Source organism: Rhinolophus sinicus, linkage group LG15 (genome assembly GCF_036562045.2).
Source record: "Rhinolophus sinicus isolate RSC01 linkage group LG15, ASM3656204v1, whole genome shotgun sequence".
Lineage (NCBI taxonomy): Eukaryota > Metazoa > Chordata > Mammalia > Chiroptera > Rhinolophidae > Rhinolophus > Rhinolophus sinicus.
In genome coordinates this window covers 44,490,906-44,516,635 of record NC_133764.1, presented here as the reverse complement: position 1 = coordinate 44,516,635, position 25,730 = coordinate 44,490,906, and the positions used below count along the sequence as shown (strand labels likewise).

Sequence of the window (25,730 nt, the reverse complement as noted above, 5' to 3'; positions counted from 1 at the left end):
CTTCCTTCAAGGGTACACAGAAGGAAATGGATATTATACATACCAGAATGTCTCCCACCCTCCAACATCTTCCAGGCAACATAAGAGGAAATGGAAGGAGAGTCACAGAGACTATCAGGTGAAAAAAGACTTCAATCCATCTATATTGGCCACAGGGCCAAGGAAGTCTTTCTAGTCTTTCAGTCTTTGGTCCAGAAAGTCACTGTCCTTCTTTCATTGTTTCTGAGACATGGACTCCCTTTAACCCAGTGGTTCTCAACCACTGTCTGGGGTTGAGACAGAGCAGCCTGACTATTGGGAATTGAGAAAGCTCCCCAGGTGATAATTCTAACATGTAGTCAGATCAGGCAACCACAGATCTAATCTCATTCCACCTACAGGGTTGGTTTGCTGGTAGAAACTTGGCCATATCTCAGGTCACCACCAAATATGTTCTCTGGGTGGACGATGACTTTCTCTTCAACAAGAATACCAAGATTGAGATGCTGGTGGATGTTCTGGAGAAAACTGAACTGGATGTGGTAAGGGAGAGTTGCCAGTTTTACCCTGGTTGCAATCTGTGGAGACAGCTGAGAGAGGGAAAGGGAAGAGAAGAGAAGACAGGAACATACTTGTATGTGAGGGAAGAAAATAAGAAAGAGAAGAGGAGAGGGAAGGAAGGTGAGGGAGAGGGACCTGATGTAGAAAGTGAACAGCCAGCAAAGCTCTGAGGCTGAGACCATCACACCAGGAGTCAGGAGATGGACAAGTTCTGTTTCTGCCTCCATATTTATTTTCCTTTGAGTAAGTTATACCCCTGCCCCAATTCACCATTGTTTCATCTTCAAAATGGTGTGTTAATGTATCACTTCTAACTTTCTTCCTGGAATAATGTGAGATGAAAAAGAGCAGTGTTCTGGTTCTGTCACACACCACTTGAAAAAATGAAAATGGTACAAAGCTTTAAAAGCACACATATCCCTAATGACATTTGAAAAAAAGAAAGTAATAAAAACACCAAAAGTCAATCCACATATAGAAAAGACAAGAAAAAGGTGATGATAATTAACAATACTACTTGTATTGAAATTTGGGAAGAGGATACACCTTAAATCCTCTCAACACACACACAATAGTAATTATGTAGAGGTGACAGATATGTTAATTAGCTTGATTGTGGTAATCTTTTCATAATGTATACATATATCAAAACATCAAGCCATATACCTTAAATGTATACAATTTTAATACAGCAAAGATATATAGATATAAAGCTGTTTTCAAAAAAGCAAGAAAAAGGACCAGAAGGTAAGTGGCATTGTGACCACAGTTAACTCTTACTTCAGGTGGACAGTCCCCAAAACAGATTGACTAAGAGTTCCCTTGGCTACTCTCTAAAGACCAAGTCACAATCGCATAAATGAGACAGGAGGTGTAGTTCCTGCTCATGTCAAAATCCAAGCTGGCACTTGACTCTGCTTCCAAGTTCATCCTGGACTAGCTTCCTTCACTTGTCGCTCCTCCATCCACGTGGTCCTTGGCTGCATGGCCAGAAGAAAGAGGGAGCGAGAAAGTGGAGGACAAATGGTTTTCCTTTAAGAATGTGATCTAGAAGTTGCAGACATCCATCTTAAATCAGGCACGACTTAGCCACGTGGTCAGACCTTGCAAGGGAAGTGGGGGAATTCCATCTTTAGTTGGATAGTGGGCTGTATCTTAATTTAGTTTACTTAAAACTCAGAGGGTTCATTTACTAAATGAAAGAAGGAAAGAATAGGTGATGGGGGACGATTAGCAGACTTCGCTGTGCCACCCTGATGATTATGATGGCTCAGGAATAGATGTAGTCGATTGTGCTGTTTGGCTTGGGCTCAGACATACGATAAATGCACATGTCTCCCATGAGTGCATGGATGGCTGCTCAGAGAGGTGAGCCTGGAGCAGAGAATGGGAGGGAGGCAGCTTGAGACTAACTGCAAGAAGCTACAAGAACCCCATTAGTGGAGACTCCAAGCACATACCACTGCGTACTCAGGCTGCCTCTTGCCTGCATCCAAATTGCTCCTAATGGGAGGGAGTAAGTTAGCTTCTTCTGAAAACAGTGAGCTTGCTTTGCTGTAGGGTAAGCAGAGCAGAGAAGTTCTCTGCCCTTTGGATTTGATGTCAGTGCTTTCTGTTCCCATCAAAAAGATTTTCTGGGGTAAACAGGAATGAAAGATCTAAGGAGTCAGCAGTATGTGCTGAAGGCTGTGGCTGCAACACCAAAAAGAGAGTAACTGAGGGACAGTATCAAGGGTAGATATAGAAAAGGTGTGATTCTTGTTGTAACCAAGATTCAGTCCAGTGAGGCTTCCTGGCATGGCAACATGGCTATTGTGTCTGTATTCTCTAACATGGATTTCTCTGCCCACGGGCTAGGTGGGCGGCAGTGTGCTTGGAAACGTGTTCCAGTTTAAGCTGTTTCTGGAGCAAAGTGAGAATGGGGACTGTCTTCACCGGAGGTCAGGGTCTTTCCGGCCTTTGGATGGCTTCCCCAACTGCGTGGTGACCAGTGGCGTTGTCAACTTCTTCCTGGCCCACACAGAACGACTTCAAAGGGTTGGCTTTGACCCCCGCCTGCAACGAGTGGCTCATTCAGGTGAAGAGGCTATGAAGTGACCTCAGAAGTTTGTTCTTTCAAGGGCTATGCTCCACTGATCATGGTGGCTAGTCCAGCAACAATGGGTTTCCTTCCCCTTTCACCCCAAATTAGAGAGCTCATGGTCTCTCTGAAAGCCCTCTTTACCCTCTCTTTGACTTCTTGTCTCCCACAGGCTATTCCTGAGACAAGCTTCCCCTTCCTTTCCCCACAGCTCTGTTCTCTCCATCTTTTCCCACCCTGCTTCCTATTCTTGTTTTCCAGAAATCTTTTTCTATTTAACTGCAACTGGTCAACTGCCCTCTCTCTTTTCCCTCTTATTCCTTCCGTCCTGGAGACCATAGTTCTGTCCAAAGCTAACTTGTGTCTTTCTGCCTCTCTACCCATATCTTTGTCTGAAAAATGAGCTTATTTATTTCTTTCCAACTCACCAGCATGGGCAGGTGGCTTTGCATGGGACTGACCTTCCCCAGGGGTATAAACGTTGTCTCCTCACCCAGCTCTCCTCTCAGACCTGGAATATGGCCCTGGGTCTCAGCCTGAAACTCACATTTCCTTCTTGTGCTCTTCCTCTCTTGACAGAGTTCTTTATTGATGGGCTTGGGAGCCTGCTCGTGGGGTCATGCTCAGATGTGATTATAGGTCACCAGCCCCAATCTCCAGTGACGGACTCAGAGCTGGCCACCTTGGAGAAGACCTACAGAAAATACCGGACCAACACCAATGCCCAGGTCCAGTTCAAGCTGGCTCTCCACTATTTCAAGAACCATCTCCAATGCTCCACATAAAGGTGACTGGGCATCAGAAACATGCTAGGCCGACTGATTGTGGGTATCTGAAACAGTGGGACAGGTGGTCAGACTACCAAAAAATGGACTCCTGAAAAGATGAACATTACAATAAACCAGCTAGTGGGTGGGGCATATGGGTCAGGCTCAGTTACTGGAAAGACTAATTGAAGGCTCAGGGTCATTAGAAATGGACCAATCACCAATCAGGGCAGTGGAGACATATTAATAACAATCATTATTGGTATAATTCCTTACCATTTATGAAGCATTTGCACATACTGTATCCCCTATCATTTCCTCAGATCTCACACGAAAGAGTATATGATGGGTTGGTATCCTCGATCAAAACAATGGTGGCTTGCTGGGTCCTTGAGGGTTAATTGGTGGCAATTTATCACAATCAGAAGCCTTATCTCTAGCATCACTTCATCGACAAATTTTTATTTTGTCTTACCTCGTGACTCAGATAATGTGAATAACCCAGGGTCCTTGCCTTGAGGAGGTTGCAGCCTGGTTCAGTTCAGTCCAGTAGCATCATTGGGCAGCCAGGATCAGAGGCTCAGAGGAGGGAGAAGTCACCACAGCCCAGGCAGCTGAGGAAGGCTCTGTGGAGTGAGCTCAGCTGGAGCCCAGAAGGTGGGTGGGATTCAGGCAGTCAGAGGGAGGGAGGAGAGCACTGGGTAGTCCACTGTCTACCAGAACAACTGTTGTCCTGGCATCAGACTCACTACCACAAAGACACATTCCAGAATGCCATAGATTGAACTTGGACCCCGTGCTAAAGTGCCATGACAAACAGTGTAAGTGCAGTGACAAGCCACTGAATACCAGGGACTTGAGACCAGTTGCTGACCACTCAAGACCTATGTCATCTACAGAATGGAGCCATCACATGTTGTTGAGGAAGGCTCTTTGTTATCTTAGGAGTCAGAAGGTTCTACAATAATGGATCTAGCCCTGCCTTTATGGTTTCCACTCTTTCCTAGGATCTCTGAAGATGTGTCTGTGAGATATTAATAAAACTTAATGAAAACTATTTCGGTGGTCAAATAATTTTGAAAAACGCTGCATGCTGTATTTCCCTCTTGGAAAATTGCAATTCGCATTAGCATAGTAAAGGCTCTGAGAAGTCCTGTTGTAAAGAAATTGATTTAACTTTAATTCAGTATTTCTCAGATGTGTATATAGACTGGCAATCATTTTTTATTCTCCCAAACAGGAATCGAACACACATACCTCATTCCATTGTTGTCATAAAGATTCTATTGCAAAAGCTTTTCCAGTTTCAACTAATAGCCACAATCACCTCATGCAATAGCACATGCATTTTGTGTTCAATAATGTTAGAAAGGTCTCAAGGTCTGGGCAGTTCTTACTAAATGCAATTCTTGCTACATGTTAAAATGTAGCACAGTATTTTGTAGATGTAGCTGTAACCAGATGAGCTTGACCCTAACCCAACCAAATAAGTCTAGCCAATTGCAAAGATGAAACCAACATATAATTAATTAAAGAAATAGTGTATAAGCAATGGCTAAACCTACCTTCTGGGAGACAGTGTTTTGGATGTGAATCTCCCATCTCTTTTAGTTGCTGCAAGTAAATAAAACTACCTAATGACAAAGACATCTAGTTTATTTTTTTTAAGATTTTATTGGGGAAGGGGAACAGGACTTTATTGGGGAACAGTGTGTACTTCCAGGCCTTTTTTCCAAGTCAAGTTGTTGTCCTTTCAGTCTTAGTTGTGGAGGGCGCAGCTCAGCTCCAGGTCCAGTTGCCGTTTCTAGTTACAGGGGGCGCAGCCCACCATCCCTTGAGGGACTAGAGGAGTTAAACTGGCAACCTTGTGGTTGAGCCCACTGGCCCATGTGGGAATTGAACCGCAGCCTTCGGAGTTAGGAGCATGGAACTCTAACCACCTGAGCCACCGGGCCGGCCCCACATCTAGTTCTTGAATAGAACTCCCCAAGTGGTGAACCCCTTGAGATCAGTAACATTCACAAGCCTGGGATGGCCACAGGAGTTAAAACTCACTAGCAATTATCAAACAGATTTTTAAAGAAACGGAATTACCAATTGAGATTTAAAAAACGTATGGGGTTTCTGTCACTTCCAGTCAATTCCAGACATCTTGTCTAGACATAGTCTTGGAGACTGGGAAATCCATTCGGTAACCACAGGCCTCTACACCTTGCCTGTCCTCTGGCACACAGTTAAATAGGCTCTGTCTTGAGGTTATTCAAAATAGTCATCTAAGGTACAGAGAGACCATCTATAATCTGTTCTTTGCCCCCAGGTTTTTCCTCATTGTGGGCAGAAAATGCTTAAAGCTTTGCAATGCCATAGTGGGCTGGTCTTTTTGCTCAAACTGGTCCCTGGCTAAGTCTCCTGTTTCTGCTGGTCATTTCTCTTGGGGTAGAGAATTCAACTTTTCCAGCCCTGCAAGGCTTCAAAGTATAGGACTTCCAGGAAACTTGGATTACAAGCCACTCCTAGCAAAACCATATTACACATGCTTTAAAACAGGGAGGCTCAGCCCCAAACTTGTCTCTCTTATAGGACCATACTGAAGACCACATGAAGTCACTAACGCACCAACACCCTCCTTTGTTCCTGCCATTTCCCATTCTTGAGATTCTACAGTCTTGAGAGGCACATAGTCTGTACTGCAGACACCAGCAACAGTTTCAGGATCACCAGCTTCCCAGGAGGTCACTGCTCTCTCCTCCGTCTCTTCTGCACAGCCCTACATCTAATGACTTTCACAGGATTCATATCTGTGTATAGCTTTTTCTTAATCCTTTGCTTGGATGCTCCAATCGCTTTATACCCTTCAGCCTTCCTGCTCCAGCTTCAAACAAGTCACCTATAAAATCGACATCCTCATTCCACTTTAAATTTTACCAGCAGATTATCAAATTTTTCATTATGTAACTGAATAATCTGTTTAACCACACATGCCATGCTCTTGGAGAAAGACCCCAGCTCTCTGCATGCAAGGACGCAGAAGGTATTACAACAGAAAAAGAGATGAATACATTTGACTTGATCAAAATTAAAACCTTCTGCTAATTAAAAGGCACTATTAAGAAAGTGAAAAGATAAGCCACAGACTGGAAGAAAATATCTGTAATACAAATATTTGGCAAATGATTCACATCTCGAATAGAACAAGAATTCCTATAAATTAATAAAATTAAGACAATTTTTTTTAAGTGGGCAAAATACTTGAAGAAAAACTTAGAAAAGAAGACATCCAAATGGCTAGTGAGCGTGTTTACAAAAAAAAAAAAAAGATGTTCAACTTCATTAACCATCAGGGAACTGCAAATTAAAACCACGAGGAGAGATCTTTATACACCCACTGGAATGGCTAAATTTAAAAGATTAACAATACAACCTATTAAGTATGGGAAGCAACTGAAACTCACAAGAACGGTCATAATAGCTTTATATTAGCCCCAAAGTGAAAACAACCAAAATGTCCATCAACTGGAGAATGAACCAAGAAATTGTGGTATATTCATACAATGGAATACTACTCAGCAATAAAAATCATGCTATTGTTATATAAAGTGACCTGGATGAATTTCGAAAATATTATGTTATACAAACGGTATCATTTATCTGGCTTCTTTTGCTAAACATAACGTTTACATACAAAGTTGGGCAATTAAATCCACGCACTCATCCTAGAAAAAGTGCTACGTACCTCATTGCTGAATATCACTACAGTCACCTTCCAAGTACTCCCTTTGGGAAGTTACGCACTGACACCAGTGCCTAGTCCACCCTTTGAAGCAATTTTGGAACACTTTTGTGGAATGGCCATCAGAGCTGTTGTCATATTACCCTTGATGCTCTGAATGTCATCAAAATGTCTTCCTTTCAATATTTCCTTTATCTTCGAGTAAAGAAAGAAAGGGGACCAGATCAGGTGAGTAGGGAGGGTGTTCCAATACACTTATTAGTTTACTGGCTAAAAACTCCCTCACAGACAGTGCCGTGTGAGCTGGTGCATTGTCGTGATGCAAGAGCCATGAATTATTGGTGAAAAGTTCAGGTCGTCTAACTTTTTCACGCAGCCTTTTCAGCACTTCCAAATAGTAAGCTTGGTTAACTGTTTGTCCAATAATTCTCTGATATCAAGAAAGTTTAGCAACATTGTTGCAACAAGTCCACAAACTTAATTGTCCAACTTCCTATATAAAGTGTAAATATATATTATGTAATATATAAGTGTGTATATATAAATATATATATATATATATATATATAGTGCCAAAAAGATATATACACATTGTAAGAAAGGAAAACTGCATCAAAATTGTAATACTCAATATATACTGATAACAAAAGATGAACACACATCATGTTTGACATCTGCCATGACAAGAGGTGCTCAAAGTAGTTTTACCATCAGTGTCCAGACACTTCTGATTACGGCGAACTACTGCTTGAGCAACGTTGACCAAAGTGTCCACTTGTACACATTTTTTTGGCACTCCCAGTATGTGTGTGTGTGTGTGTATGTGTATATATATATATATATATATATATATATATATATATATATGCAAATATAGGCAAAACATTTTTTGGTGATAGAAACCAGAGTAGTGATTTCAGGGGAGCAGGGTAAGTAATGACTGAAAAAGGGCACCAGGGAACTTCTGTGGTGATGAAAATGCTTGATATCTTGATGTAGGTGATGATCACACTGGTGTATACATTTGTAAAATTGTGATTTCAGTTCAGATTTTTGCGTTTTACTTTATGTAAATATCTCAATAAAATATCATTTTATTTTTAAATTTTTATTTATTAAAAATTTTTTGTTATGAGTTTCATGTGTACAAAACACTGTAATAGTTAGACATTTATCATTTATACCCCTCACAAAGTGATAACCCCCTTCCCCGATAAAATAAAATACCATTTTAAAAGAATGAGATATATTTTACATGTACTGTTATGGAACAATCCTCAAGGTATGGTGCTAAGTAAATAAAACAAGGTATATAAGAGTGTTTTGATTTTTTTAAAGAAAAGGAGTATGCATATACATGCATATTTATATAAGAATAAAATACCCCTAGAAGGAGCGTATCAGAAATTGCCTCTAAGAAAAGAAAATTATAGTCAGGAAGTTGTATTTATCAATGTGTTTCCTTTTATACCTTTTGAATTTTGTATTATGCTCATGTTTACCCACTTAAATATTTTTAAGGAAAGAAAAGCAAGAAGATTTTTAAGTAACGTGTTGTTATTATGTTAGGAGCAAAAGCAAAACATAAAATTATATATACAGTGAGACTGACTGTGTAAAAATGCATTTTAAAAAGAGAAATGAAACACATCAAATGTTAAAAGTGCTTGTTGGGATTGTGGTTATTTTAAAATCTTCTTTCTACTTTACCGCATTTTGTACATTTTTCCATCATAGGTGTTTTATGTTTATAATCTGAAAAAATGAAATAATTATTTTAAAAAGAGAAAGTGAAAACATTCAAGAAAAAATTAAAATGTGGATGCTGCTTTGTTCAAAATAAGTAAGTGGCCAGACTTTCCCATCAGAGCCTGGGGAATGCCAGGTCCAGAGTAGGGGGCTGGGCTTAAGGGCTGGGTGGGACAAGCTGGGAGACTCAGGGCATCACTTGTCTCCCTGCACCAGTAGGTGCTGACAACTTGCCTGGCATTGCTGGAGCTCCCAAGACTAAGGCGAGGATTTGTGGCAGATATTACCTGCCTGGGTGGTGAGGACGCAGAGCAAGGCAGATTCTATCCCAGATCATTTTGAGGGGCCTCAGCATGAATGAAGAAAACCAATTGACGTAACCTTGATAGTTACTTTCTTAAAGTCCCTTATCCTGCACTTTAGCCCTCTTTTCTTAACCCCTGGCATCATTGTACTTTCCGGGGTCACTCTGCTGCAGTTCAGACCTCAGGCTAACTCCCCCTCAGGCTAACCCCACCTCAGGCAGAGCCCTGGACTCCCCCACACTTCAGGGGCCACCTTGTGGAGGTTTATAGTCTATTCTCAAAAATGTCATGGGATGTCATCTTTGGGATGGCATGCACTGTGGTTTCATGTTAAAAGAAACTAGTTATGCTGGGGCAGGGAGATTATGTGTATTACCTCCCTTTTCTCTGTTATAAAAAATAATAATAAATGTGATGTTAAAGGGTCTCTGAACACAAAACTAGAAAGTTCTTCCTCCTAAGTTCACCTGGGCTCAATGAATGTGTCTGGTAAGGTACTAGCCACATTCACAATTCAGGAAGTCCTGGGCCCTATTCCTAACGGAATTCACAGCCCAGTCAAGGAGGGGAGGGAGGAAGGATGGGAGAGACTGTGCCCAGAACGCAATCACCTATAATTCCAGCAAGTAATGACAAAAGCTGTAGGGGAGATAGATAATCCTTTTATGCCACTTGAGTAACGCATGAGTAGAGGGGTTTCAGTGAGGGCCTCATTTGGGCTGGTAGGATTTTTCTCAAGCTGAGAAAGAAGGTGGTGGGAACTGCAAAAGAAAATCTACGGAATGGGAGTGTAGAGAGTGGCAGAAAGAGGAAGTTACTCCTTTACCCTCATAAAGGAGAGAAGAACTATCTCCAGGACTCTTCCAAAGGACATAATCATCACCCTTTAAGAATTCTACAGTAGCTTTTGAAATTTTAATTTCAATACACTCTCACAGAGCCCTTGTAAGAAGGAAATAGACAGAAAGCTGAGGTCCAGAGATGCTAAAGTTGATATTAAGTCACTCCAGCCTTAATGGAGGCATACCCTTATTTCACCATAGGAACTCAAGGGGAGTTTGGTTCGGTCCTCAAAATGGAAAATCGTTAATGTTTCTTCTGACAATATACAGGTTTTTCAAGCAATACAGAAAATTTTACTCATAAATTTACTCCCCAGAGATAACTGTCATCAACAGAGCTTTTTGGATTTAGGCTAAGCAGGTTCTTGACTGTATGAAACAGAAACAGACTGTGAGTACCTTAAGCAGAAAATGGACTTATTGGAAGAATGTCAGATAGCTTATAGAATCAGAGGGAAAGCCAATTACAGAAAAATGGGCATGAATAAAGGGGAAATAGGCGACCAGAAACCCAGCCAAGGTCAGGATACTGAACAGTCTGGTTAGGACTCCACTTCTGCTGCCAGTGGACATGGTATGGCTGCCATCACTGGTCCTGTGACCCTGGGTATCACAGCCACCCCAAGCAGAAGAATAAATTCTAAAACGTACCTGCTTCTGGATTCTAAATCCAACTGGCCAAGCTAAGGACACATACTTTCAGTCTGTCTGCCAGAAGCCTGAAGAGTATGTCTATCTTGGGGACAGCCCTACTGTCACCCAGACCCACACAATGTTGAATCCCTCAAGAAAGGGAGTCAGTCAGATGACACAGGGCAAATAAATGGCAAATGTTTATTACATAAGTATACAGCATTTCTGTTTGTATATAAGTGGGACTTTATTATACATACCAATTAGTAAGCAGATTTTTGTTTTTGTTTTGGTTTGTTTTGTTTAGGCCTGTATCTCTTTTCACATTTAATACAGTAACTTATCCCCTAAGTATTTATTGTATAGATATTGTCAATATTTATTTAATCAATTTTCACCGGTGGACCTATATTTTCTATTCTTACTATTATAAACAACACAGCTGAGAATATCCTGGATATTTGGCACTTGTTCTAGTAGTCTCTTAGGACGAAGTTCCAAAAGTGAAATTGCTGAGCCAAATGGCATATAAAATTTTATCTGCCGCCAGATTTACCTGGAGAAATATCCATTTACATTCTTACTAAAACGCATGCAAGTCCAAAAGGGACTCTCACTGATCTGATCGCAACCAACATGTTAAAGGCAACCAGCTACCAAGTAGCTTTTAAAGTAAAACATGGAACTGGAAATGAAACTTGTGCAGAACTCCTTTGGCTGTAGCCACATGAGGAATCAGGCTGTACTTCCTAGCCACAGTCAGCACCTGGAACAATCGGGCCTTGAACTGATGGTCTCTCACGTGCCAGTCCGCTTCCCTCCCGGGTTGGCCAAAACCTCCCTTCTAGAGTTCGCCGTATGTAAATAAATAAACAAATACGAAACCCACGAGGCGGGCGCCGAGCTTCCTGCTTCCGTGTTGGGAACCGGACTGACCCTCTCGGCCCCCAGTCCGGCTCAACATCACAGGTTGCGCGCCCCTGAAATCTCCCCCGCCAGTTTGCCGTCCTCCCGGTTTCCCGGGGTAAGGGCCAGGACCCCTGGAGGACAGCAGAGAGAGCGGCGGCCAAGATATGACACCCTTGGACTACGGTAGTAACATTCGGGACGCGGAAGCCCTTGCTGCTCGGCTTTCACCAGCTGGTGCGGCCTGGGGCTCAGACCCTTGGGCCCAAGCCAGACTAACTCGGCGTTTGCCACCGCTCTCCAAAGAGTTCGGCGCGCCTGTCGTGTGGCTTGAGGAGGCTCCCGGCCGCCTAGAGAAGCCAGCAGGTCCCATGGTGTAATGGTTAGCACTCTGGACTTTGAATCCAGCGATCCGAGTTCAAATCTCGGTGGGACCTCTGTAGACTTTTTTGGTTCTACAATTCCTGTTTTGGGGACTGCTGGCGGTAGCGGCCACCTCGGACTGTGCCGTTTCCCTTGTGACCTGAGGGACAGCCGTTTAGGGTCCTTCCCCATCTCTCAAGATACTTTCATTTCAGGGCCTGCCAGAGGGTCGCAGCGCGCATGCGTGAGAGACAGGGCACAAAAGTCAATGTGTCAGTGGGATACTGAATGTGACTTTACCACCCTGGAGGGGACAACCAGAGGAACCCGAAAGATTTCCAGGATATTGCTTCGAGCAGGCAACGATGGCAGTCTTCGGGTCTAGGAGATCCAGCCCCCCGAAAGCTGCCGGAAATCCTCGTTCCTATTGGCTAATGCGATACATTTCTGCTCTGTGAGCCAAGGGGCTGGGAAAGGAGTGACAGACAGGCTGGGGAGGAGGATGTGGTTTGGGAGTCAGCCCGGCTGTGAGTCAGTCAGATGCTAAAGTGTGTCTGTCTTGGTTGTCTGGTGTTCAGGCGGTAGGCAGTGAGGTTGTCTGTGTCTTTGTGGGGACAGAGTCCCAGAGAGCAGTTTCCAGGCTCTCGGCCTCACGTGGAAAGGTGCTGGCTCGGGTAGTAGATGGTCATCAGCTGTGATCAGATGGCCATCAGCTGTAACCAGTTAACCATTAGCCACTGATGTAACTGCCGTGGCTAGGCGGGTTGGTGGGTTGGTTGGCAAGGAAGCCGCAGGCGGGTTGCGGATGGTGTGGCTCCTGCTTCCTGTGTCTCCAACCCAGCCTCCAGCGAGAATATAGTGGTATGAACCCCTTATCCATGGCCGTTGGTGTTCCTTTTTGGCCTCACCGTATTCTGCGTTCTTATGCAGGGAGCGGGAGCTGAGACCCTGCATGACAGTCTTTCAATCAGAAAAAAATCCTTACTCAAGCTATCCGTTCATCAGCTTGTCTCTGTTGGTCAGGGCATCTCTGCTGGCTGTTTGCTCATCATATCCATGTTGTGTTTCTCCCGAGTGGAGGACGAGGATCTCAATGGGGTTCACCAACAGGGTTGAGCGAATGTCTCTGTTGGCAAACCTGTCCTGGTCTGTGTTTTGGGTGCTGACCAGGCGCACGTGATTTGCGGGAAAGGGCTACCTCTGGGATATCTGGGAAGAGACATGCAGGAGTGTTGGCTTCTTTCGATTGGTATCTGGGTTTTGAGAGCTGTCTGTCCCTCTGGGATAAGTGATCAGGGAGCCCGGTGACGCATTTGTTATCTCCCTACAGGGTGATTGGCACTGTGATTATACGTTCCCACCCCTTGGGAGGATCCCATGGAAACAGAGGATCCTGGCACTGCTCCCTGCATCTCTCCCTTGAGCACCCCTCACCCCACACACACTCTTAATAGGTTTGAGAGGATTTGTGTGTATGAGCAATCCCAGCCTCAAAAGTAGCGATGCATGAGAGGTGGGAGGACTTTACTATACCAGATATTAGAGCTTATTATCAACTCTAAACTATAGGAATTGAGATAGTGTGATACTGGTGCAAGGACAAACATATCAATGGAACAGAATAAAGAGCCCAGATACAGCCCCAAGTGCACTTTGGCAAGTGATTTATGACAAAGGCACTGTAGAAAAGGACATACTTTTCAATAAATTATTCTGGGACAATGGGTGTCCATATGGAAAAATATGAAATCATATTCCTCCCAACCTACACTAAACACAGCAATAAATTCCATGTAAACTATAAACAATGTGAAAGGAAAAGCAATAAAGCTTTTGGAAGACAACATGGGAGAATATTTTCACGACCTCAGGGCAGGGAGCCTTCTTAAACAAGACAGAAAAGGTTCTAAAAGCTTGATATATGTCACCATAGTAATATAATATTCTATGTTCTTCTTATCAAAGACTGCAATAAGAAAGTGAAAAGGTAAGGCACAGAATAGGAAAAGGTATTTTGAATGCATAACTCACAAAGAACTTGTATCTAGATTATACAAAGAACTCCTAAAATTCAATAAGAAAAAAGACAAATAACCTAATGACTTGATTATTAGCAAAAGACTTGAAATGGCATGTCACATAATGGACCTTCTGGCTGCTTGAAATGGCACTTCACAAAAAATAACTGATATACATATGAAAAGATGCAAAGCGCCCTTAGTCATCAGGAAAATGCAAATTAAAAGCTCAATGAGATACCACTGCACACTTACCAGAATGACAATGCTGCATGTTATCATGACTGTGGAATAATGTGAACGCTCATGGGAGTGTAAATTGGTGGAAAACAGGCTGACATTAACTACTAAGGTTGAAGATATTCATACCCTATGATCTAGCAATTTGACTTTTGTACATATACCCACAGAAATGTGGGCATTTGTGCACTTAGGGACATATATAAGAGTGTATTTGGCGACGTAATAGCCAAAAATTGGAAGGAACTCAAATGCCCCCCATCACAGTAAAATGGGTAAATACTTTGCAGTAAGGCCATACAGTGGAATACTATACAGCAACAAATAAATAAGTACAGGCAACAAAATGGATGAATCTTAAAAACAATAGTATTGAGCAAAAGAAGGCAGACACAAAAGAATAAATAATATGATTTATATAGAATTTCTAAACAGGCAAACTTAACTATTTTTTAGAGCTGCAAATTTAGATGGTAAAACTATTAAGCAAAACAAGGAAATAATTCACATGTAGGTAAGGATCCCTTTATCTTTGGGGGAGAGAGAGGACGTAATATGTATGTGCACTATTCTGAATTTGTATTATATTGTTCAATTTAAAAAGTCAAAAAGTACTTATCTAGAGACATGTTTCTTCCCTGGTCACAGATGAGGAAATCAAAAAATTGTCCACAGAGAGGGACTCAGGGTAAAGATCCTTTACTCTGAGCAAGTTAATTGGCATTTGGAGGGTCAGGTTCAGTTCCAGGTATCACACAAAGGCGTTGATAAATTTCATCCTGCCACTAACTGGCTGGGTGCATTTGGGTAAGCAATTTAAATGTTATGAAATTGTAACAATGTGAGGTGATGGATGTATTAACTAAACTTATTGGTGGTAATCATTTTGCAATATATATGTAGATCAAATCATATGTTGTATACCTTAATTTATACAATGTTATAAGTCAATTATATCTCAATAAAGCTGGGAAAATTTAAAATAAATATTCTGAGCCTTATCTGCAAAAGGCAATAATGGTGCCTTTTGCACAGCAATGTTGAAAGAATTAGTAAAATAGTAAAGCCTATAAATGATAGGCTATTCATTTACTCTGCGTCTGATCCACGATAGGCTTGATAATGGTAACTGCTAGAAAGACAACCAGAATGGTGAAGAAAGACTAAGGAAACTCAGATTCTTGAGAAAAGAACACATGCTTACATGGGGAAAAAAACAAACTTAGAGGGTTGCAACAGGGGCAGAGAAAGAGAATTCTATGGATGGAAGTTAGAGAGGCAAATACGAAGAACTTTCTAACAATTTGAGCTGTCCATTAACAGAACAGGCTTGAGAAATCCTGAGTTTCTGATGTCTGGAAGTCATCTGGGGGTGCTCCAAGGTCTTCACCACCTGGGGGGTGTAGGAAGATTTCTGTACTGAGATGGAGGTTGGGCTCCACAAAAGTGGCTTTGCCTTCTGCTGTGAAGTTTGATTCTACTGTGACTCATTGTACCCACGCAGGACTTTACTCACTAAGACCTTTCTCATCATTTCTCCAGTGGCTTTCACCATTTGTTTTTGTTCATTTCTACCAAGAGTCTCAGTAAGATACCTGTTTTACATCACAAAGCAGTACACACAAACGCAAAATGGAAACAAAAGACACAATATTCACCTTTACTACATGTGGAAGTACACTCTGATATTTTCTGTTTTTTATTTTTATTTTTATTTTTTAAAAGTTGGTCACAATCTACTAAATTGATTTCATAACTCACTAATGGTTCTTAAGTCACAGTAGTTAGTAAAACGAGCTCACCACCATGCCCCCCCGCCCCCAGTCCTTCCCCTCCTAGCTCAGCTTCTCTGAAACCACCTCCACATTTTCTTCTCTTTCCACCGCAGTTGCTCAGGGGAAAAACTTTCCTCCTCTCCAAAGGTCTGAGGAGACCCTTCCAATGAGGCCCCAAAGACAGCATTTTTCCGGAAGGTGGCGCCTGTAGTATGTTGTACCTGACCGGAGTCACCAGCAGAGGGCAGAGCGTCAGGACAACCAGGAAAGCCAGTTCTGTGTGTAGCCAGGCCTCTCCCTTATGCTAGATTCCCAGGGTTGGCCATTCATTATCTTCTTTGTTTATTCATTTCTATGTGACATAATGTATATACAACACTTATCACAATGTCTGGCACATAGTAAGCTTATAAATGATAGAACAGAGAGTCATTTAACACCCATTTGTTGAGCACCTACTATGTTCTAGATGCTAGAAATACAAAAATCAAAGACTTGACCCCTGCCTTCAAGGAGCTTGAACTCTTGACTATAAATCAAAGACTAAAGTAGAGTGTGAAATGACAAGCACTAAACTCAGGAGCATATGTGGACACAAAGTTAAGTGAAATCCAACTAGGAAGGTTAAAAAAAAAGAAATCCAGCTCAGAACGGCCTGTTGAGTACTACCATTTGAGTAAAAAGGGGGAGGAAGTTTATATGTATTGGCTTGTATATGCATAAAACATCTCAGAAAGGTTACATGAGAAACGATGACATTGGTTTCTGTAGGGAAGAAACTAGGGGGAGAAAGGGAGGGAGAAACTGTTTCTTTAACACCTCTTGAATTCGGAACCACGTAATTTTGAATGACCTAGTCATTCAGTCCCAGAGGAGAGAGTCAGAGAAAGCTTACTAGAAGTGATGTTTAAACCTAGTTGTGACTTTATATGAATTAGCTAGAGAAAGAAGGGGGCAGCATGATAAGGTGTTTCAACTGGAGTCCTGGAGGCAAGTGAGGTGAGCAGTGGGGCAAGCTGAGGCCCCAGAGGGTAAGTAGGGCCCCATGGATGTGGGAAGGGTGTTGGTGCTAACCCCAGAAGTCTTGACTTGGTCTTACAAAGGTTGGAGAGTCAAGAAGGGTTTAAGCAAGGGAGCCATACTAGCAGACAAGTGGAGTGTGGGCTAGAAAGGGGCCAGGTGGGAGGGTTGTTCCTTATGAGGCTGTTGAATCATGGGGTGAGAGAGGCCACAAGTCTTTCACTAAGGGAACAAAAGGATAAACAGATGAATGTGTGAGAGATGTAGAAGATAGAACATGTAGGAATTCATATCTGGTTAGATGGGATGGGGGGAGTGGGCAGGGAGAGGCAAGTCCACTGTGCTTCTTTGTTTCTCTCTTTCTTCTGGCTTCCTTGTTTTCTGTTTCCTCAGCTCTGAGGCTATAGGTGATGGATGAGTCACCCACTTCACCCATTTCTGTGGTCTGGTAGAGAATAGGAAAATCAGAGGGGACAAGGGACCACAGAGTCTCCTCCACTACCCCAGCTTCTAACCCTTAGAAATGGTAGAGGAGGGCAGGGAGTAGGATGGTTTTGGTGCTATTTTGAACTTCACCCTAAACCCTGCTCCTGGATAAGCCTCTCACTCCTCCACCAGGCCCAAACCTCTATCTCCCCTACACAGGACTAAATACAGAATAGGCGGGGCCCAGTGTAAAATAGAAATGTGCGGTCCCTGTTCAAAAATCATTAAGAAGTTCAAGATGGTGACAGTAGAATGTTAAACCAGGCACAGAGACCTTCTAAGCAGGAGGCCCTATGTGACAGCACAGATGGAACATACCCATGAAGTTGGTCTTGTCCCCAGGCCTCGAACTCGGGTAGGGAATTAGTCAGCAGGCTCTAACTTTCCTAGGGGCCCTAACATCATGGTTGGGTAATCAACCTCTGCCTAAGGCACCAAGATGCCTTAGCACACAAGATCCTATCCCTCCAGGCTGTAGGGCTGAAATATTATACAAAGGGCACTAGGGGTGGGCGGGACTGGGCTGTCTGAGCCACTAGGAAGGATTTCTGAGTTTTGGCCAGTTTCGGAGCTGAGCCCTGAATTAACCAGTCAGCTGTTCCCCTCTTCCCCTCCCCTCCTTCTAAGGACTGGGAATCCCATCCCAGGAGTCTTCAGAGAATATGGAGTGTGGAGGGAAGGGGATATAGAATTTGAACACTGAGAATTATTCAACGTGATGTTGGTTGACCAGAAAATCAGGCATGTAAGAGCATTCCCCATCTCTTCCTCCCTTTTCCTGGCTTGGCATCATTTTACTGCTCAGAGTCATCAGAATTTCAATTGTCCAGTCTCTGCTTGGTGTCCTCATATCTCTGTCCTTCCCTTCTTGACCCTTTTCATGGCCGTTTTCCTCCACCGCAGTCTAAGTTGCTGATGTTCTCCAAGTTCTATTTTTAGCCTCTTCTGGGTTTGATCCAGGCAGCCATCTTGAGCAGTGTCACCTGCTTTTCTAGTATCCGTGGCCATCTCTCAGCAATTCTCAACAGGACACAAGGGGAAGGAGGGGAAGCCTGGGGAAATGACCTGGAAGGGAGGGCTTCTCCGCTGGTGACACCAGCATTTACTCAGTAATCCCAGAAAGAAAGTTAAAGTCATCCTTGAAGTTTCCTGGCCATCCTCCAACATCCAATCTCTAAACTCTGAAATTTTTACTTTTTCATCATCTCTCCAGTTCACCATCTCTTCTCTCCTTTTACTCCACTTTCCCGATTCAGTTCCTAATCACATCTGAGGACCTGGATCCTCGTGACCCCCCTTTCTCTGGGAACTGCCCTTCTGAAAGGGCACTGAAAGTCCTCAGGGGAAGGCTTTTCTTTCTCTCTGATTCCTGGGAAACAATTAAAACTCAGACAATCAGGTTTCAGAGCAAAGTTGAAGGACTGAAGACAAGGATATCTGGAAGAGCTATGTGGCTGGTTCCCTTAGGGTGAGCTCAGAAACTGAAAATATTCACATGTTACCAACAGGTTTACCAGAAGCCCCCCTGTAAAAGAGGCTCTTTATAATCCCACTGGGCTGACTAGGGCTCATGAAACAAAGCATCCAGAGAGACAGGAATAGAGCTTACGCATGAGTGGAACAGCATGGGCGTCCCTTCATTAAGGCCAGTGTAACTCCACCAATGAGCCAGCAATGGTGACAACCCTCATATAACACCAGACATCAAGGCAACCAGACAGTTCTCTGGAGGCAGGTCAGTGCAGGGGACAGAGACTTGTCACTGGAATAGGCACTTATTTAGGAATTGGCTTTATGTTCCTTGCCGGTCATGTCCCTGCCATCTGTGGACTTATGGACTGTCTTCTAGATGGCCACGGTATCCTAGACCATGACTATCTCCAACCCAGAAACTCTTCCCAGCAAAAATAAGTAAGATGCTACGTGTAATGTGGATCCAGGAACAGAAAAATGACACTGGTGCAAAAGCTGGGGAAATCCAAATAAAATCTGGAGCTTAACTAATAGTATTGCACCAATGTTAATTTCTTAGTTTTAATAAAAGTATCATGGTTATGTAAGGTGTTAACATTAGGAGAAGCTAATGGGTGAAAGGCACCTGGGAATTGTGTGCTATCTTTGCACATCTGTACATCTAACATTATTTCAAAATGAAACCACTGAATTTGAAAAAAGAAGTTAAGGCAAGGGGCTAATGTTGACAGGATTTGCTGATCTCACCATGTGTCCATCATCTGGAAGCTGATAACTTTACTGAGTGATGGACTGGCCTGGTAAAGAAGTTTGGAGACGCTAGGAGACACCACTTTGCAAAGATGAGGTGCTGTCAGAAGTCTGCTGGATGTGTTCTGAACCGAACCAGTAACAACATACAGTGCTTTTCTTTCAGGGCTAAAAAAACTCAAGGATGGGATAGAGGTGGGGATGGATGGCTTAGATTACATCTACAATGACCACTTTCAGAATGATATTTTTTCTTTTTTCTTTTTTTAAGGAGGGCACAGCTTACAGTGGCCCATGCTGGGGATCGAACTGGCAACCTTGGTGTTATCAGCACCACACTCTAACCAACTGAGCTAACCAGCCACCCCCAAAGAACAGTATTTCTCATCCTCTCAACTTGCTAATGTAAAGGTTTGAGCATGCAAGGAATGCTGACACCGGGGCACAAAACAGTGATGCCTTTGAGGTGGAAGGTGAGACTGCCCTCAGCCATTTGAGGCTCCTTCTGGCACTAGGAAGACAGACAGAAAAGGGGGTCAGAGTGTTGGGCTCATGACTGGCCTTGAGGCTCAGAGGTCCTAGGATTGTTATCACACCTTGGGGTGGCCAGGGAGGGTAAGGGAGGAGCCAGGAGAACAGCTGGGGTGCCATGCCCTGAGTAAAGGTGAGCATAAGAAACTGCTGCCCTACTCAGAGCCCGGCCAAAGGTTCAAACTCCTTGGGAATAAAGGTTAGATTCACTCCCCTGGAGCAAACACTCCAATCAGTAAGATTCTGCCTGAAGGTAGAAGAACAAGGGTTGGCGGTGGAAGCAGGAAGCCGTAGCCACATGGCCCATAGCTCTGTGACCGTAGCCCCTGTCTGTTTTTCTTTTCTTACTGCTGGAACCATGTGGAGTATTTCCCCTTCCCCCATTTGAAAAAATAAGAATTATTGTATTTCACTGTTTTCTCATTCCCCCGTTCCTTCTCTTCAGTGCAGGATATTGAGAGTGGCTGAATTTACTGTAAGTTGCAGAATGGTGAAGTGGGGTCCGGATGGAACTGGGAAAGGAGTGGACACTCCTCGGGAGATCCTGGACTCTGACCAGGGAGTGGCCTGTGACTTCACCAGCAGGAGCAGGACATGCCCTTGGGCTGTGATCCTCTGTTGAGGGGAGGCTGAGTGAGTTTGCAGCTCTATATTATCACTATGTTAGCTCTGTTTTCAAATACTTGCTTTCAAACCTAGCTAGTCATCCCCAAGCCAGAAACACGGACTTCATCCTTGACAACGTCGTTTCCCTCACCCATCATTCCATGAGAGGTCAAGATCTAAAACTTCATTTCTCAAAGAACTCTTCACCCCCATCTCCTGCTCCAAACTTATGGCCACTGTCTTAATTCATCTCTCCCGATTTAATAATCATTTCCTTAATTGTTTCTCTGCCTCCACTTTCCCCTTTCAATCTTATCAAAAGTCAATTTCCTTCTAAATGCAAACAGGACCGAATCACTCCCAACATGTAGGGTTGTTTAGTACAGCAAACAAGACCCCTCTGATCACCTTGAACCCCACCTCTCTAAGCAGTGAATCCTAAGGATCTAGGCTTATATCTCCTGACATGCCAACAACTCCAGTCTGATTGGTGTTTGCAATCAAATCCTGGTTCCTTTTTTCCCTTTCTCATATCTGTGTTTCTGTTTTATACTGTGCCTTTAACCAGATTTGCCATCTATTTACCCACCCATTTACAACTTAACCCTTTAGGACTCAGCTCAGAATATCACCTCCTTCTAGAGGCCTGTCCTGTCAGCTGTCCCAGGATGCAACACACACCCATTCAGCCGGATGAGGTAACCCTCCTATGGGGATTCCCAACATACGCCGTGCAGACCTCTGACGGTGCATTAAAGGCATTGTATCATGAGTGTCTGTCTGTAGCTCCTTTAGACAGTAACTGTCCTGCTAACAAGACCCAGGAATCAGTCTCTCCTTCATTGCACCCCCAGACCTTAGCCGGATCAAGACTCCCTCCTGCTAATCAAAGTCTGTCCCTCAGCTACTTACTTAAATATCTTTCTAGGCTTTGTATTGCCCTGAGGGTGAACAAGAAAGTTCTTTCCTGAGCTTCAACAAGGTCCTTTATCACTTAACCCCCTCTCCCTCTCCAGCCTCATGTTTTATCACTACCTGTTCTGCCTTTGCCCCCACTGGCCTGCGACAGTTCACAGTGACCTTGTTCATTGCCCTGAAATGTCTACCTGCCTGCTATGTGCGCCTACACTGCCCTTGACTTTCCTTTCCCCATAGTAAACTTACTGATTTAACTGTAAACTCTGTTCCATGTCTTCTCTGCTAAATTCCATGAAAATAGGAGCCACATTAGTCTTGCTACCTCTTCTGTCCCTAGTACGCAGCACACAATAGACCCACAATCATATTAAATAAATCATGAAATCATGGCTTTACAAACTCTTTTTGTCATTGGGTCATCTGGGGTGATCTAAATGAGTAGGAAGAGGACCATAAGATCAGACATGAGATGGGGGAAAAAGGGCCTTCCAACTCTGGCCCTCGACCCAAACTACTCTGATGGAAAGGCTTGTTCCTAGGAACAGAGTGTGGGGGGGAATAGGAGGGGTTCTAAGGAGGCACAAATGTCTCCTAAGGTCTGCCCTCTGGGATCTCAGGGTATTGCAGGCTCTTCAGAACCCACCACGCACAGGGCCAACTGCTAAGCTAGGAAAGATCCAAGTGTTTCCAAGCGGGGTCAACAGGGACCCAGCAGGTGGAGGAGACAGTGGAGAGAAAAGAGTTGAAAGTGGGGTTGGGGAATGAATTCACAGTGCATGCAGCCAGATACCTTTACCTACTCATTTTGTGACTTAAGAGAAGATGGAAATTTCCTGGTTCCCTGGGAGACCCGGGACACTTGGTTCTGGGTGAGGAGTGGGGCTAAGGAGGGACAGACATTCAGGGTGACGGGCTCCGTTGCCATCAGCTTATCATACAAGCGCCTTTCTCCTTGAAGGGATTCTTGTCCTCAGGGATGCCTTTGAGAAGAGGGTCGTTTCCTGCTTGGGCCTCCACATAATCCTTGATTTCTTTTCCCGTCTTAGAAATCTGTGAAAAATAAAGTCTGGTTCCAGCCCTTGTTTGTTGTTTAGGAGCCATGACTTGGTCAGTCCCAAGAAAACAGGCTTCTGGACAGGGTGGAGGCGGCGGCCAGAGAGGAGAATGACGAAAGGGACAGGCAGGTGTGAGAGGGGTGTGAGTTCCTTGCCCAGAACCCAAAGTCTGATTCTTACCTGTGAGGGACACTGGGCCAGGCCCAGGCCGAGACAGGGCTGGACACGCTGAACTTGCCAGGTGCAAAGGTTGTCTCCTGTGCACCTCCGTGGGGTCAAACCCCAGCCTCCTTCCACATCCTACCCCATCCCAGAGGTACCTCCTGCTCCTTCTAGTGCCCTGAAGTGGTCCCCCACCCCATTGTTTTTCCTGTCCGGCTCCATGAGGAACAGGAAGGGATGAGAAAGGGAAGAGGAGACTCACCGGGGCTCTTGGGTTCCTCACTTCCTTCTTCAGCTGTTCCACCTCCATCCTCAATAGCTCCTTCTCGCTGAGCTCCTGGGCCATCCTGCCCTGGAGAGACCTGGTCCTGGAAAGGATTCCGCAGCCGGAATTGCAGATCTCCTGGACTCCCCAGCTCCCTCCTCTGCACTCTCCACACCTCAACGTCTACCCTCTTCTCTGCCTTGTCCCTCATTGCTCATCATCTGTTCCCCGCTGCTCCCCATCCCTCCTCTGTCATGAGTCTAAGCTCAGGAAGAGAGGACACTTCCAGTCTGATGCGGGTGGCACCAACTCTGCCCTTGGATAAGAACCTGTCTGTGGAGGAAACAGGAATCAGAGCATGGAGAAGGGAGACAAAAGGAGTTTCTTTCAGTGGGGAAGATTTGGGAAGCAAAGTTATTGTTCCACATACAACACAGAAGTTTTCAGAAAATCCCCGGTCCTGTCAAGGGAGAGTGTCCCCTAATGGTTAAGAAAAGCGCTCTGGAGCCTGCCAGACTCTAGCTTTGATCCCGGCTCTGCTGTTTCCAAGCTGTGTGGCTTTAGGCAAGTCACTCAACCTCCTGGAGTCTGTTTCCCCATCGGCAAAATGGGCATTATAATAATAGTACCTACGTTATACATTTATTGTGAGTACTGAAAACTAATGCTTATACGAGTAAAATATTTTAATATACTGCCTGGCACACAGTGAACACCTAACACCACCATCATCATCCATCCATCACTACACGGTTATCAGGAAGTCCTGTCTGATACCTAACCTCCATAATTCTAAGACTATATCCAGCTCAGTACCACCTCAGCCCCTCTCACCTGCCAAGAAAAAAGCATGCACTTCAAGTCCCCGACTCAGACAAGATGATGTTTGAGTATCCCAGCTCCTCATCAGCTGAAAATCTTTGGATAAAGCAGATGGTCTGGAAGCCCCAATCTCTGACGCCTAAGCGGATCATAGGCTCATGGTTCTGAGCCCATCCTTCGGCCTGAGCCTCCAAGCCCTCACTGCCACCAGAGCAGACCCCCTGCCCCTGCATCAGCCCCACTCCTTTAGTGATCCTTCTGGCTTAGAGCCTATTTCCCCACTTCTCACACCCCTCTAGCCCTACACGCTCTCCTCCCCCTGCCTTCTGTCCCACGCCCTTCCCTCCCTTACCTCTGAGGGGGCGCTGAGGCTGTTCTTCCCAAAGAGGCAACTCCTAGACCATCTCCTAACTTCCCTCACCAATAAGCCTTTGTGCCCCCCATTGGAGCCCCACAATTTCACCTTACAAGGTTTTCCCAGCTCACTCTTCACTCACTCATCCAATAAAAATGTACTCACATAGGCTGCTGTGCTATTTAGCACTTGGGGCCATGGCCACCTCTAACGCCTGTGTCCGTGCTTCTTTGCCTCCACGCCTCCCTCTGGCTCCAGGGCGTGGGTCTCCCTCAGCAGTCCCCAGCACAGGGCCTATATCCTGATCTTTCTCTTGGTGTCCTCCCAGGACCACCCACGATGACAGACACTGAGCTCCTGTGCAAGCGGATGCCTGTCCAATGACAAGGGGACCCTCTCAAGGAGCAGGTGTTAAGGGACCGATATGGTCACTGAGTGATCCTCTTTTTCTCCTGCCTCTGTGATGACAGACAGCAGTGGGAGGGCCCAGCGTCCACCCTAACTTCCCGTGCTCGGGATCTGAGTCCCACTCACAGCTGTGAGCTCTAAGAATTTGAGATCAGGACAGGACCCCGGAGGTCATCTAGTCCAGCTCCCCTGTTAATGCAGGAAATAGAGCACCTACCTCCTAAGGCCAGCTCAGGGCTCGATCATACACCGCTGCTTCCTAAACCTGACCAGCTCATCCGGAAACTGAACCTGCTGCTTCTCAAAGCCAAGTCCTTCCTGTTGTCTAGTCTGAGTCTCTCACAACACACTCGGTCCATTCCACCTTGTCCTGCCTCCATCGGGCACAGAGCTTGCACACCAGATCTTCTCCACACGGAACCCTTCCGAGGCTTGATAACACTTCTCAGGGGCGCTCTGGCTGCCTCTTCCTGGTATCCGGGTTCTTCTTGCTGCGGCATTGTCTGTTTTCCATTGTGGCTACTCCCTTACTCCACAGCCCCAAGCCTGACTGGTCTCCATATCCTTTCCACCCTCCACTCTCCTGTCCCTTGGTGACTCATCCCTGGGCTTCCCAAGGAAGCCCCCACCCTCTGCCCTTTCCTCCTTTTCCATGAGTGGAAAATCCACCTCCACCCCCCCACCCCCCGCCCCAGCAGGCCAGCCCCCTTCCTCCTGGTCTCCCACCCCACCCCCCTGCCAAACATTTCCTCTCCAGGCCCAGGGAGCGATCACAACTGCCCAGACCTTGGCTTCCTCTGTTGGGAGAGATTGGGGGGCTGGGCCCCCAAAGGGGCACCTGGCTTCCCCCCTTCCTTTGGGCAGGGGACAGAGAGGCACAGGCCTAGGCAGCAGGGACTAACTTCCTCTTGTCCCGGAATGAGCACGACTG

General features: G+C 44.8%; 2 protein-coding genes, 1 long non-coding RNA gene and 1 other non-coding gene across 12 annotated transcripts in view; 3 read left to right on the top strand and 1 right to left on the bottom strand.

Annotated features, from left to right (window-relative positions):
- The window catches only part of B4GALNT2 (beta-1,4-N-acetyl-galactosaminyltransferase 2 (SID blood group)), a 30,146-nt gene extending 24,046 nt beyond the window's left edge, over positions 1-6,100 (top strand). For 2 of the 5 annotated variants that reach the window (XM_019740561.2, XM_019740559.2), the window contains exons 9-11: positions 381-521; positions 2,398-2,617; positions 3,200-4,444. In XM_019740561.2, coding sequence (XP_019596120.2) covers positions 381-521; positions 2,398-2,617; positions 3,200-3,405 — 567 coding nt within the window. In that variant the 3' untranslated portion in view covers positions 3,406-4,444. Of the gene's footprint in view, positions 1-380; positions 522-2,397; positions 2,618-3,199; positions 4,445-5,967 lie in introns of those variants that run through there. The other 3 variants (XM_074320013.1, XM_074320012.1, XM_019740560.2) reach the window with 2 other exon arrangements.
- Positions 6,101-11,531: 5,431 nt separating this feature from the next.
- LOC141568992 (uncharacterized) lies at positions 11,532-20,788 on the top strand. The gene is made up of 3 exons (XR_012492345.1): positions 11,532-12,776; positions 19,949-20,150; positions 20,654-20,788. It is a non-coding gene; the product is annotated as an uncharacterized LOC141568992 (long non-coding RNA).
- TRNAQ-UUG (transfer RNA glutamine (anticodon UUG)) lies at positions 11,918-11,989 on the top strand. The gene has a single exon. It is a non-coding gene; the product is annotated as a tRNA-Gln (tRNA).
- Positions 20,789-22,119: 1,331 nt separating the features above from the next.
- GNGT2 (G protein subunit gamma transducin 2) lies at positions 22,120-25,720 on the bottom strand. 5 transcript variants are annotated; one of them, XM_019740615.2, is made up of 4 exons: positions 25,017-25,452; positions 24,049-24,175; positions 23,212-23,317; positions 22,120-22,782 (listed from the first exon to the last, which is right to left on the bottom strand). In XM_019740615.2, the coding sequence occupies exons 3-4, from the start codon at positions 23,293-23,295 to the stop codon at positions 22,657-22,659; spliced, it is 210 nt and encodes a 69-aa protein (XP_019596174.1). In that variant the 5' UTR covers positions 23,296-23,317; positions 24,049-24,175; positions 25,017-25,452; the 3' UTR covers positions 22,120-22,656. The 5 variants fall into 5 exon arrangements, with proteins under 5 accessions (XP_019596174.1, XP_074176754.1, XP_019596176.1 ...); XM_074320653.1 differs by lacking the exon at positions 25,017-25,452 and adding an exon at positions 24,557-24,995; XM_019740617.2 differs by lacking the exons at positions 24,049-24,175; positions 25,017-25,452 and adding an exon at positions 25,586-25,720.
- Positions 25,721-25,730: the final 10 nt, after the last annotated feature.

Coding starts and splice junctions, on each gene's coding strand:
- GNGT2 (XM_019740611.2), bottom strand. Junction 22,783..23,211: donor TGAGGAACCCAAGAGCCCCG/GTGAGTCTCCTC, acceptor TATTTTTCACAG/ATTTCTAAGACGGGAAAAGA.